This window comes from Lemur catta, chromosome 11 (genome assembly GCF_020740605.2).
Source record: "Lemur catta isolate mLemCat1 chromosome 11, mLemCat1.pri, whole genome shotgun sequence".
Classification (NCBI taxonomy): Eukaryota; Metazoa; Chordata; class Mammalia; order Primates; family Lemuridae; genus Lemur; species Lemur catta.
The window spans coordinates 23518126-23531253 of record NC_059138.1 but is presented as its reverse complement, the minus strand read 5'-3'; the positions used below and the strand labels follow the sequence as shown (position 1 = coordinate 23531253).

The 13128-nt window shown below is 32.7% G+C and overlaps 1 protein-coding gene across 4 annotated transcripts in view; it reads right to left on the bottom strand.

The window, feature by feature from the left end:
* POT1 (protection of telomeres 1) overlaps window positions 1–13128 on the bottom strand; it is an 89922-nt gene that overhangs the window by 48968 nt on the left and 27826 nt on the right. For all 4 annotated transcript variants that reach the window (XM_045564381.1, XM_045564384.1, XM_045564383.1 and 1 more), the window contains exons 7-10: window positions 10598–10888; window positions 7388–7543; window positions 1882–2048; window positions 716–795 (exon numbers count right to left, since the gene is read on the bottom strand). In XM_045564381.1, coding sequence (XP_045420337.1) covers window positions 716–795; window positions 1882–2048; window positions 7388–7543; window positions 10598–10888 — 694 coding nt within the window. The remainder of the gene's footprint in view (window positions 1–715; window positions 796–1881; window positions 2049–7387; window positions 7544–10597; window positions 10889–13128) is intronic.

Genomic DNA, 13128 nt, shown 5'->3' with positions numbered 1-13128 from the left:
GGGTTAAACAATAAAGCATACAGGTACCTGCCAAGAAATACATGTTTATCTTCATGCTTATCATTACCGGTATAGAATGAAATGGTTCTTTGGATAATACTAGCGTACGAGTTAGATTGTTAAAAAAAAATGTGAGACAGAAATATGACCTAGATTTAGGTCCCAGAATGTACAAGTAGGTAAGTGGTAAAGAAAAAAATATTGCACGTTCAGAGTTTTAAAGTTCAGATTTGAATAGTCACCACTTTGGTGACAATAATATAAACAAACACCCCCCTGTTTGTTAACATCTTATAACTAGACACTTCATTAATTCAATAAAGACTGAGAACTATGTATATATCTAAGATGCATATGAGTAAAAAATATTTGGTTTGTTTGAAATAAAGCTGCACAAACAACCTTTGTTCTTTTTAGAAACTGACAAGCAAAATAGTTGCCTAGAGAATTGATACAGATTTTCTTATGAATACACGTGTACACACATGTATTTTGTAATCAAGTAATCATTACTACCCCAATTTAAAAAAGTAACTATACAATTTAGGAAGGAAGCACATTTACCTTTTTGTATAGGACAAAACATTTAGGATGTCTCTTTACAATATATATGAATTAAAAAAAGAGAGAGAGAGAAAGAGAAAAAGAGAATTATGACGATAAAATTCTTTTATGCAGCAGGAACTAAACTGTCAATGTCAGAAACTGTTCTTACTTGGTACGCTGTCCTCAGGTTCTGATTGACAGATACCACCTGAAAGCTGATTGGCTGTCAAATCTGCAGATTCTAAAGCCCTATAATTGAAAGAATACAATTTCAAATTGTAGAAAACAAAGTCAATATAGTAAGTTTAGTTCTAGTCACAAAATCCAGAAATTCACTGAAATTGTATATAAAATTTTGTGTGCATATGCATTCTTCTGTAAAGGGTCTGTAGCTTTCATCAGATTATCTGAGAGTTCTAAGGTCCCTCAAATTAAAAATCTGAGTTTAGAAAGAAATAAGAGTGGGATGAGGAAATACTAGAAACAAAAATAAGTTGGGAATTAATGGATGACATTGAGTCAGAACAATTTCACTCTAGATTCAAGAAGAGAAATGCAGTGTTGCTATATATTACAATATGAGGTGTAAATCAGTGAAACTGATAAAAAATTTAATACAACAAAAGCTAACTTAATTGGTTTCAAAGTTATATTGATTTCAATAAATTAAAATTTAGACAATAATTATTTCAATTTACTAAACAGTATGTCTTCTCTTTGAAGATAATGTAGATTTTTTATTTCTAGAATACTGGTCAAAATGTTTCTGCACACAGTACCTAGGAATATTTCAAGAAAAAAAGAACTGAAAATACAGCAAAATTTAAGATATGATTTACTTTCTGGGCACATCTAAAAGTTTTAAAATAGTTTTTAAAAATGTAACACACTAAAACACTTTTGTTATCTATTTAACCAGAGGCACTTTAGGAATGTATTTTTCCATGGCAGAATTAAGTATTTTTGGAATCCTACACATATATCAAATTTCCAAAAGTTTGGCTAAGGTCCAGTTTCCATTGTGTGTTGCTGTACTTGGAGAGTGAGGCCAGTGGTAGAAGAGGAGCATGAGTGAGTGATAAGTGTACAAGGTAGATTCTAACTGTTGGAAAACTTCAATTATAACCCTGGCTCTGCTACTATATATTAACATTTATTTGAACATACAATCATTTGGTATGCTTCATTTGGCTCATTTATTAAAAAATATACAGAATGGCACAAAAGGCTATGAGGATCAAATAAGAAAGTTTTCAGACTCCCAGGAACAACACTGTCTTAGAAATAAGCTTAATAAATATTTACATTTTCTAAATAGATATATAAAATGCTTACCTTTTCAGTTGATCCACATCAGAGTTACTTTCTGGCAAGACCCTGATTCCCCGACCGTAACTGGTACCTCCATGAAGATGAAACTCCAGACTTAATGTTGTCTGGTTCCCTGAATTCACTGATTTAAGTTTGGTATGGAGGCTATAGATTCTAAGAAAGCTTCCAACCTAAAAATAGAATATTTACTATTTAGAAAGTGAAGAAAAAAATTAAATGATTTCTGATATTTGAAATTTTAACAACTACTATGGGGCAATGACCATTAACAACCACCAGGGAAACTGGCCAATCAGAAAATATACTGAGTATACTATACCAATGTGACTGAATTATCAGCTACATGGGCACATGACAAAACCAAAACACATGCCCATGGCACATGTGCGTGTATACACACACGCACAAATACAAATATATTCAATTGGAAAACATATTTCCATATCATAGATATTAAAATATTAAAAAATATTGTGTCTTGGCAGCAATAAAATATAGTGGTTAGGAAACCCATTACCTAAATGAAATTCTAGCTCCCTATTTGATTACACTTTCTGAAAATAACTTGCATTAACTAGTTTAAGATTAATTATGATCACTAACATACTGTCATTAAAAGAACACTAGAAAAAAATTTTAAATGTGCTACCACATTAAAATAATAAACATCTCCCATCCCAAAAGTTCTATGGAAAGAAAACTTTTGTAATAAAGCATTTGTGCCTACAGCACCATAGTGAGTTCACGCTCTGAGTTCAAATATAGGATTAAACCACTTAGAGTTTTTTTTTTTATTTTTTTAATTTCAGCATATCACAGGGGTACAAATGTTTAGGTTACATATATTGCCTTCGCCCCACCCGAGTCAGAGCTTCAAGCGTGTCCATCTTCCAGACGGTGTGCACCGCACCTATTAGGTGTGAATATACCCATTCCCTCCTCCCCACTCTCACCTGCCCGACACCCGATGAATGTGTTACTACTGTATGTGCACATAAGTGTCGAGTTTTGAACTAAATGGTCTATAGTTAATGTGAGATGTTTTGCTAAACTGAATCTAAAAATGTCTTTAATTAGAGTATCCTGAGATCTTCTTTTAATAAAAATTTCAAATGAAAGATGTAGAATACTATTCAAAAATGTTGACATCTACCTAAAGGAAGAAGCTATTTAACCCAAATTACGTTTATATTTATGAAAAAAGATTTATAAACAAAAGGAGTTACTAGAAAATTTTATTTTTATTTTTTTGCATAAAAACAGTACTCCTGACTGCTGGATTACTGTGGGGCTACCATTTTCTTTTTTTTTCCTACAATTTCAGGATTGAATAACAGTGGTGATACAGTATGTAACAGAAAAGCAATACAGGTTGATTATCTCTTATCCAAAGTGCTTGGGACTAGACAGAAATGCTTCAGATTTTGGAATATCTGCATATACATAATGAGGTATCTTGAGGGTGTGACACAAGTCTAAACACGAAATTCATTTATGTTTCATATACACCTTATACACGTAGCCTGAAGGTAATTTTATAAAACATTTTAAATAATTTTGTGCATGAAACAAAGTTTGTGTAACAAAGGTATCACTGTTTCATGTCAGCACTCAAAAAGTTTTGGATTTTGGAGTACTTCAGATCTTAAACTTCTGGATTAGGGATGCTCAATCTGTATAACAGAGAATATTAAAAAAAAGGGTGAGCAATAAATCAACTTTCTACTTCTGGTTGTGGTAGCTTCTCTTCATTGTATTTCTCCTCATTACTCTCTAGGTCTGATGGAGGGGAGATATGAGAAAATAAAGTAAAGGGAAAACATCTACATTCCCAGATACTACTCCTTTATTCCCAAACGTCTTTTTTCGCATCCAGTCATAGGTTTTAGGAGGAGATAAAGTACCTAGCCTTTTCTTCTCTGACTTCTTTCACTTACATCTACACCATGGCACAAGAATAGGATAAAGAAAGTCAGGGAAAGAAAACACCAAAAGAAACAAAAAAAAAAAAAAAAAAAAAAAAAGAGGATAAAAATCATTTTCCTCATGGTCTTTAAAGTGAGCTACTGGAAGAAAATACAAAAATTTCTATTTTTATCTCATTCTTTTTGAATGTTTATTATTTTGTGATTCTTTTTTAATATGTGTGTGTGTATATATAAATATGCTAGTACAGCACACGTATAATCTACAAAGAATTTTAAAGAAGGCCTAAACACACGGAGAAAGATAACATATTCATAGACAAAAAGCTTATTTTTCAATATCATAAAAATGATTTCCTTCAAATTAATCTTTAAACTCAATACAATTTCAATCAAAATCCCCAGTATCTTTCATGGAATCTGAAAAGTTAATCCAAAAGTTTATAGAAATAGTCATTTTTGAAGAACAGGAAGGGGGTTTTGCCATATCAAAAAGTAGATAAAGTAAAAGCATAATATAGGTGTACATACCTAAATATTGAGACAGAGAGGTACTTGGGGAGCAAAAACAAACAAAGAAACAAAACAAAACAAAACAAAACAATAAAACCTGAGATCAGGCAGGGGTACAAGGAAGTTTCAATATGTAGTTTTATTTCCTAAAAATTAAAAGTGCCTGAAATAAATGTGGCACAGGACTTGATAGACTTTATTTGCATAAACAGACTATAAAGATAACAAATTGTTGTTATGAGAAATTCCATCTGGAGGCAGCATTGTACTTTTTTTAAGCTTGACTAAATATACTATGCAATGTACCAGATACTCTATCATAAAAGACAAATATTAGTCTTGTCAGTATTGTGATAAGATTCCAAAGATAAAAGTAAAAATATAGTTTAAAAAACTGTTATAAAAGTCTATTTTAATGTATAAACTAAAAAAAACAAAGCAAACAAAGCTAGTAAGAAATCACTATCCTTTTAGAAATAATCAAAACATTCTTCATAAACTGTCAAGAATTTCTCATTAGGTTTAGCATTTTTAATTTCCTATACATGTCTCAAAATAGCCAGTCAAATTACAGTTGTCAGGCCACTGAAGGCCAAAACATAATTATGACTTTATGTTTGAGAATTATTTTAAAAATTGTTCTGAATAAGAGTGAGGACTAAAAAATATGCCTTTAGTTTCTAGACAAAGGTTTGAAAAGTCAGTTTATGTATATGAGCCTACAAAATGTTTAAAAAGCAAGACTCAGAAAAGAGTTAAGAGCAATTTAGGCTGTAAAATGTATTGTTTACAGAAGTTGATTATATTATACTTTATAATTGCATTAACTGTCCACATTTTTTCCCTGCTCCTATACAATAAAAGTCTTGGATTGTTTCCATGTACTTTGATACAAAAATGCAACTTTAACAGCTGTCTTGAAGTGCTGAGAATTCATTTGTATCAATGTCCTGTGACTGAAGATTTCCTAAATTAATGAGAAATGTTATAAAAGTTGTCAGAAAACAAATAAATGTGATGTCAATTGTACATATAAGTATAAAGTTATATTACTTACACAGAGAAAAAAATCCTTTTCATTTTTATATTGCATTGCAGACAAATAATATAATGCTATGATATCTTTAGAGAGAAATAAAGTGCCATATATTTTCTTAATTATATGTGCTCATATCACCCTCTAGTGGGCAAAATGAAGCAGACAATAAAAAGGGAGAAAAAAAATCTGTGCTCACTAATGGATTCATTTAGCAGCAGATATTATTTACTTCATCCTTACTATATGTAAAGCACTGTGCTAGATGCTATTTAGGACTTGGACGAGAAAAGCACGACAAACGGGGAAGCAGAAAAGACCTACAGAAGCAGCATAGGGAAAGAAAAGGTAATTAAATGGTTAAAGTAGGTATGCTGAGTGTGGCACCGAGGTGAATCTAAAACGTAAATTCAATTCCTTCATGTAAGAACTCCCTTTCCATAAAAAAAACAACTTCAGAATTGGATTTATCATTATTTTTACTTTTGAAATAAAGTAATCAATGTAGATAATATCTTTCAGAGAAAAAATCAAAAGTGTATCTTCAGTTTTTTCCGATATGTCATATACACAATGTGCATGCACATACATACGCTTATAAAGGACAAAAGTACAATAACATCTTCCTGGGCCCTAAATCCTAAATTTAAAATAATTTATTTATTTGATTTGGGTGAACTTATTTGTAGCATAATGTGGAACTGGAAATATTTTCTCCCCCATGGACAATGACTTGCAAAGGGAAACTGGGCAATGAAATTCAAAGCTTCATCACTTTTACTATTTTCTTTTAACATCCTATAAGTAAGTAGGCTGGAAGATATTTGCAATAAAAAAGATCATTTCCTTTTAAGGATTGAAAAGATTAGCTCTGGAAACAGACATTCTGGATTCAAACACTGGCTTCATTCAACTTACTATGGGATATTGCACAATTCATTTAACCCCTGCGTACTTCACTGCTCATTTGTACAATGAGATGAGGATAGCATCTCTCTCATTGGTTAGTACCAAATATACATGAAGTGCCTAGCAAATGTTATTCGTATTATTTACTGTATTATTATTATTTAAGATACTATTCTTTACTACAAAGGATACTATCAAATAAAGGATATAATAAAATGAAGAAAAAATATTCCCTATAATTTGTGTTGTTAATAATTAATCACTGCCATATCTAAATTGTGTACCTTTACCTAAAAAGCTATCTCAAAAACAGCATGCAAATTCTATAAAACTATACATTACACACAAACACATAATTTATAATATGTATTTCGGGTGACTTAACAATTTCTAAAACTAAGGAGTGAGAAGTTACCATTTAGATTGTTTTTTTCTTTATTTTTGGAGACAGTCTTGCTCTGTAACCCTGGCTAGAGTACAATGGCATCATCATAGCTCACTGCAACCTCAAACTCCTGGGCTCAAGTGATCCTCCTGCTTCAGCCTCCCAAGTAGCTCGGATTGCAGGAGAATACCACCATGCCCAGCTAATTTTTTTTTTCTTTCTATTTCTAGTAGAGACCAGGGTCTTGCTCTTGCTCAGGCCGGTCTTGAACTCCTGGCCTCAAGTGATCCTCCCGCCTTGGCCTCCTAGAATGCTAGGATTACAGGTGTGAGCTGCCCCGCCTGGCCACAACCTAGATTCTATCAAACCAATTTACCAAGCTTAACACTTAAGTTAATAGTAAGTTATATAAGATTTATATACCTTTAGTCATTTTAAAGCAGTATACTTCACATGATAATTTTTTCCTTACCATATTCCCAGTAAAATTATGTACATATTTAATATATTCAGGAAACAATCTTTTAAGAATCATTCAAATCCATTATAATTTATCTTTCAATAATTTATTTTTAACATATATTTTATAACTTAAAAATTGATAAAAGTAAATTTGAAGTTAATTTCTACACTCCAAATATAACATACAAATGTAATCATTTATCATCAAAATTTATGATGACCCCAAATCACAATTCATAAAAATACAAAGTAACAAATATTTTTGGTACTCAACATTACCTTCAGAGATTTTGCCACTTGAACATGGTTATCATAGACTAAAATGTCTATTGCCAGATTTTGTAGCCGATGGATGTAACTTAAATCACCTTCAAGCACAAGGTCTTGGATTAAGACTCTCCAAGATGGGAATGGTGTCCTGGTGCCATCCCATACCTGCCGTAAGAGGATAAAGCAAAGTTTAATGATCCTTCAGGAAAACTGCTGATGCTAAAAAGAGTTTTATTTTCTGGTAATATTACTTAAAAGTAATTAAATGCATGCCTCTAAATATCAGCAATATTTTAAATAGGACTATTTTCTTGCAAAAGAACTACATATTAATACATATGAACTATAGGTAATGTGGAAGAGGTAGCATGGAAAGAAAAAAAAAAAGTCACACTGCCATAAACCTAGACAAAATACTAACATATTGATGACTTCATCTTTTTTTCTTTTGTGTATTTATAATATATATGCCTTTAAAAAAACTAGCTTTATATTCTTTTTTTTTTTTAGCTTATTTTTGAGCATTTTATCAGGCAATGACTGGAGATATACCCAAAGACAAAACTTAGAGCCTTAAATTTGTCTGTGAACAAACAGAACAAACATAGCATGTTAGAATAAGCTTTCAACTTAAGTAATTAAAAAAATAACACAACTCTATAGGAAGTTGGAGGGAAGTTTTTAATAAGGTATTTGATTTTGGCATAGGTAATTTTAACATCATCCAGAAATCTGGAAGATAACTAAAATGTTACGTAGTGAAGTTTCTCTCTTTCCCTTGTCCCTATCTTCTCAGTCTCTCCTACCAAAAATAAGTAAACACTGAAACTAGTTTCTTAAATATCTTTTCAGACATACTTTAGTACATATGCAAATACATATTGTTTTCCCCCTTTTTGTATACACACAATAGCATACTCTAAATACTGATCTGCAGTTGCTTTTTTCATTTAACTCTTACAGATTTTTCCACATTACTATGTAAAAAGCTCCCTAATTTAGTTTCCCAGGGCTGCTGTAACAAATTACCAAAAACTGGATAATTTAACAGTTTGGGTAAAACAACAGAAATATATTCTTTCACAGTTCTGGAAGCCAGATATCTGACATCAAGGTGTCAGCAGGGCCATGCTCCCTTTGAAGGATCTAGGGAAGAATCTTTGCTTGTTAGCATCCTTAGTATTCCTTGGCTTGCCAGCTGTATTATTATATTTCAATCTCTGTCTTTGGTGTCACATGGCCTTCTCTTTGTGTTTTTCTGAGTCCAAATTTTCCTCTTCTTGTAAGGACATCAGTCATATTGAACTTAGGGTCCACCCTAATCCAGTATGACCTCATGTAACTAATTACATTGAAGAGACACTATTTTTAAATAAGTTCACATTCACAGATTCCAGGTAGATGTGGATTTTAGGGGGACACTATTCAACTACTCTGTGTTTCATCATACGAATGTATGGCATGGTTTACTTTAACTTTCAATCTACTGATGGGCATTTAGGTGACTGACTTAAACATTTGTCATTTCATATGTATGTTCATAGATCTGTGAAGACAAGTTCTAGAATTAATAAGTCAAGGAGTTTGTGCATTTAAATTTTTTTTTTTTTGGCAACCTCAAACTCCTGGGCCTAAGAAATCCTTCTGCCTCAGCCTCCCGAGTAGCTGGGACTACAGGTATGTGCCATCATGCCCGGCTAATTTTTTTTTTTTTCACCAAACCATATTTCAGATCAGACATACAAACTACTCACCAGCTCTGGCTATCAATGACTTTGGACTATTTATAAAAAAAGCAAAACCATAAAACAAACAAGTAAAACACTGAAAGATGAGCCTGCACCAACACTGTGAATATTAAAAAAACAGAATATATATAAAGAAAATTCAATATAAGAGTATTGTTCAGAAATATAATTTGTATAAACAGAATAGAGAAAAATGGGGAACAATGTTAGATCTACAGATTTATTCAATTATGCTTTTAATGCAAACCATTTAAAATAACAGTTACATGGGAGTTGTTTTCATTTATTCAAAAAGGCTATCTATTAAAATGGGATGTAGGCATATGTTGTGCTTCTTTACAGAGAAAATGTAAAATCAACTGTGTCAGCTAAAGAAGCGGCATATTTATCTCAGAATTTAAGAAGTTTCTAACAACACAGTAGTCAAAAGATGAAGCATACCTCTCTGCACAGTAGTAGATTCCTTGTCATTGGAAGTATTAAGTAGTTAGCAAATGTTCGTTTGTCAAGAACATCACTTTGGCAAGAGAACATGACTGGCTGACCTTAGATTGTTTCTAACTTTGTTTGGATAACTTTATGTTGTGTTAGCTTCAGCTTTGTCATACTTGACTTAATTAACTTTGTTTATAGCATGAATTTACTTTTTGATAGTATTTTGTGTGTATATAAATGTGCTATTTTCAACTTCAAAATCGTCTATATTTTATTAAATAATTTATATCTTGACTGTTCTTTAATATAGGTAAGGTGTATATGATGATAATGCCAAACTCCAAGACCTGTCCAACTGCCACTGCATTCCATTTTATGCCCTATTATTCCAAACACAGGACAGAGAAATAACCACAGGATCAGGTCCTGAAGCAACGTTTGTTCAAATGTCCAGGGAAGGAAAATATCAGACATCTGATTTCTTCAAAAATTATTCATGAAATAAACTGGGATAGGTGTAAAACAAGATTAAATGGGTCTTATGTTACTATTTGTATCCTACTGATTTAAAAACCAAAACATAATAACAATAAATGCTTCAAACTGTCCATGACCTACTTAGGAAACCAGCAGTGAAGGAGATGGGAAGAGAACTCAACCTCAATGGGTCAAGAAAGTAAATGAGTGAGAGGGAAGGTGATCCTGACAGGGAAGCAGAAATAGTCATATATAGGATTGCAACTAAAAAATAACAATATAAAACAAGTCTATAATTTATTACTACTAAGAAACACATAAATAAATATACCATAAATCATATTATATTTAACATATAGACTTGATAACACTTTTCTCTGGAAGTATAAAGAAGAGAAGCACAAGAGTGGAGCTGCAAGAATATTGAGGCTCATCAAAAACACTAAGCTCTTAGTATAATATATAGTATGCATATTTATTCCATCAGAATGAAATATAAATTCTTCATAGACATGTGGGTGGTGCTAATTAATAATTTCAAGTATTTAAAAACACGTACCTTTAGAAGAAATGATGTTCCATCCACTTCTGCTTTGCCCAAGAGCTGACAAGTCAGGTCAAAATACTGCATTGGCTGAACATCACACAATTTTAGTAATGTCCAAGAAGGAGAAATATGAGTAGATGCCCAAAGACGTAAGGCTTCTACCATTTTTTGGTCCTCAGTAGTGAAGTTAAAATACTTGCTTGAAGTACGAGGTATGACAGGAGCTCCCAAAATTCCCTCAAATGTCAATGATGCAAAGCCAGAGCTGGTGATACCCTGCGTTTCATTTTTATATACTTGGATCTAAGAAAAAAAGTAAGGCAAACTAGAAAACAGATACAAATAAAATAGCTTACTGATGCAGAACCCAGGAACAGAAGAAACTTGAGAGATTATAAATTTTGATAGCATAATTAGATGGCATAATTCTTTACTATTTTTCATTTAATTAGCATATGAAATCATAAAATAAACTGATGCTTTATCAAGATACACAAGTATCACATGAACTGTAAAACTCTATGTAAAATTCATTTACATTTTTTAAAGAGCTAGGTGGGAGTCTCCCTAATCCTACAAGCTTGCCTTTTTAAATTACTAGTTTTTTTAATCAGGATGTAATTTACACAAGAAAAAATGATCATAAGTGACAGTTACTTATAAGTGTAACAGGGAAAACTTGGACACTTGAAAGGTGACAGTGTAAGCTGAATAAAATGCAGCTGAGAGTGAAATTTAACCAGTGACTATAAGCACTGAGATATGTCAAAGCCCTTTTTCCTTTCTGAATTTTGGGGCTCATTTATTAGATGCACATACCTTCATGTTTGTTACATCTGCATGAAGTGACTCTTTGTCCTTATGAAATGTTCCCTTCAATACTCTCTGTATGAGAGTAATACAGTTATTTCAGTTTCCTTATGTTTATTGTTTCCTTAGTATATTTCTTCTACAGTTTTAGTTCTAATTTGTTTGGGTCTTCAGATTTAAAGTGCATTTCTTATAGGTAGCATGTTATTTGTTTCCTGATTTTTTATTCAGTTGATCTTTTTCTTGCAAATTGAGTGTTTAGTCCACTCACATATCATACAAGGGCCCATGTTGCAAACAAAGGCCAAAGCAGTCTTGAATAATGGGAACTCTTCTGCCAGATTGTCTAATGTCAATTTGTTTTCTGGAGCTGCTGCTTCTACATTTTCCTCATCATCTGGCATTGGTTTGGAAGCACTCATCTCCATCAAGTTTCATTCTGTTAATTTCTGGTATAGTGTTTATTAACTCTTAAATTTCTCCAACATTGATATCTTAAAACTCTTCACTCCCTCACCTTTTTTGCTCGATCCACAATCCTTTTCATGATTTTCTTAAATGGCTCTGAGGTAACTCCTGTGAAATCACACAGCACATTTAGACACAGCTTTCTCCAACAGGAATTTATTGTTTCAGGCTTGATGGCTTTTACAGACTTTTCTTAACAACGATGGCATCTTCAGTGATGAAATCCTTCCAGACTTCCATGATCTTCTATTGAGGTTCTATTCCATTGCACTGACAATCCTTTCCACAGAGTACCATATGCAATGAGCCTTAAAGTCCTTATGACCCCCTGATCTGGAGGCTGAATCAGAGATATTGTGTTTGGGAAGAAGTTTCCATGCCTTCAGCGTTGCACTCATGGGGTTTTGGGTGGCCAAGAGCATTGCTCAATATCAAAAGAACTTAAAAGGCAGTCCCTTACTGGCAAGGTACTTCCTGACTTCAGGGACAAAGCATTGATGGAACCAATCCAGAAAAAGGGTTTTCATTGTCCAGACCTTCTCGTACAACCAAAAGACTGGCAATTGGTGTTTATTTCTTCCCTTCAAGGATAGGAGGTTAGCAGTTTTATAGGTAAGAGCAGTCCTGATCATAAACCTGACTATATTTGTACAACATAGTAGAGTTAGTCTATTCTTCTCTGCCTTAAGTCTTGAAACTTGCTTTTCTTCTTTACTAAAAAATATCCTTTGTGGTATTTTTCTTCACCAGAATATGACTTTCGTTCACATTAAAAACCTATTCAGGCAGATATCCTTTCTCTCCAGTGATTTTCTTAATGTTGTCTAGGAACTCCTCTGCCGCCTCTTGGTCAGCAGAAGCTAATTCTCCTGTTATCTTGATATTTTTTAAGCCACCTCTTTCTAAAATTATCAAGCCATCCTTTATTGGCATTAAATTCTCCAGCTTTAGATCCTTCACCTTCTTTTTGCTTTAAGTTGTCATATAATGACTTTGCTTTTTCTCGAATCTAGTATGTGTCTACAGGTACGTCTATTCTTATAGTAATCCTGTGCCCACATAAAAGCCAAAATTTCAATATGAGATAAAAAGGTATTTCACAAAAAGTGCAAGGTGGTTTTCACAGCTGCTGGTGTAGCTGCAGCAATGGCTTCATGAATTTCCTTTTCTTTTTTTATAATGGTCCTTATGCTGGATTCATTTATCTTCAAATGGAAGGCAACCGCAGCTGCAGACCTCAACCAATGATGACACATACAAAGCAA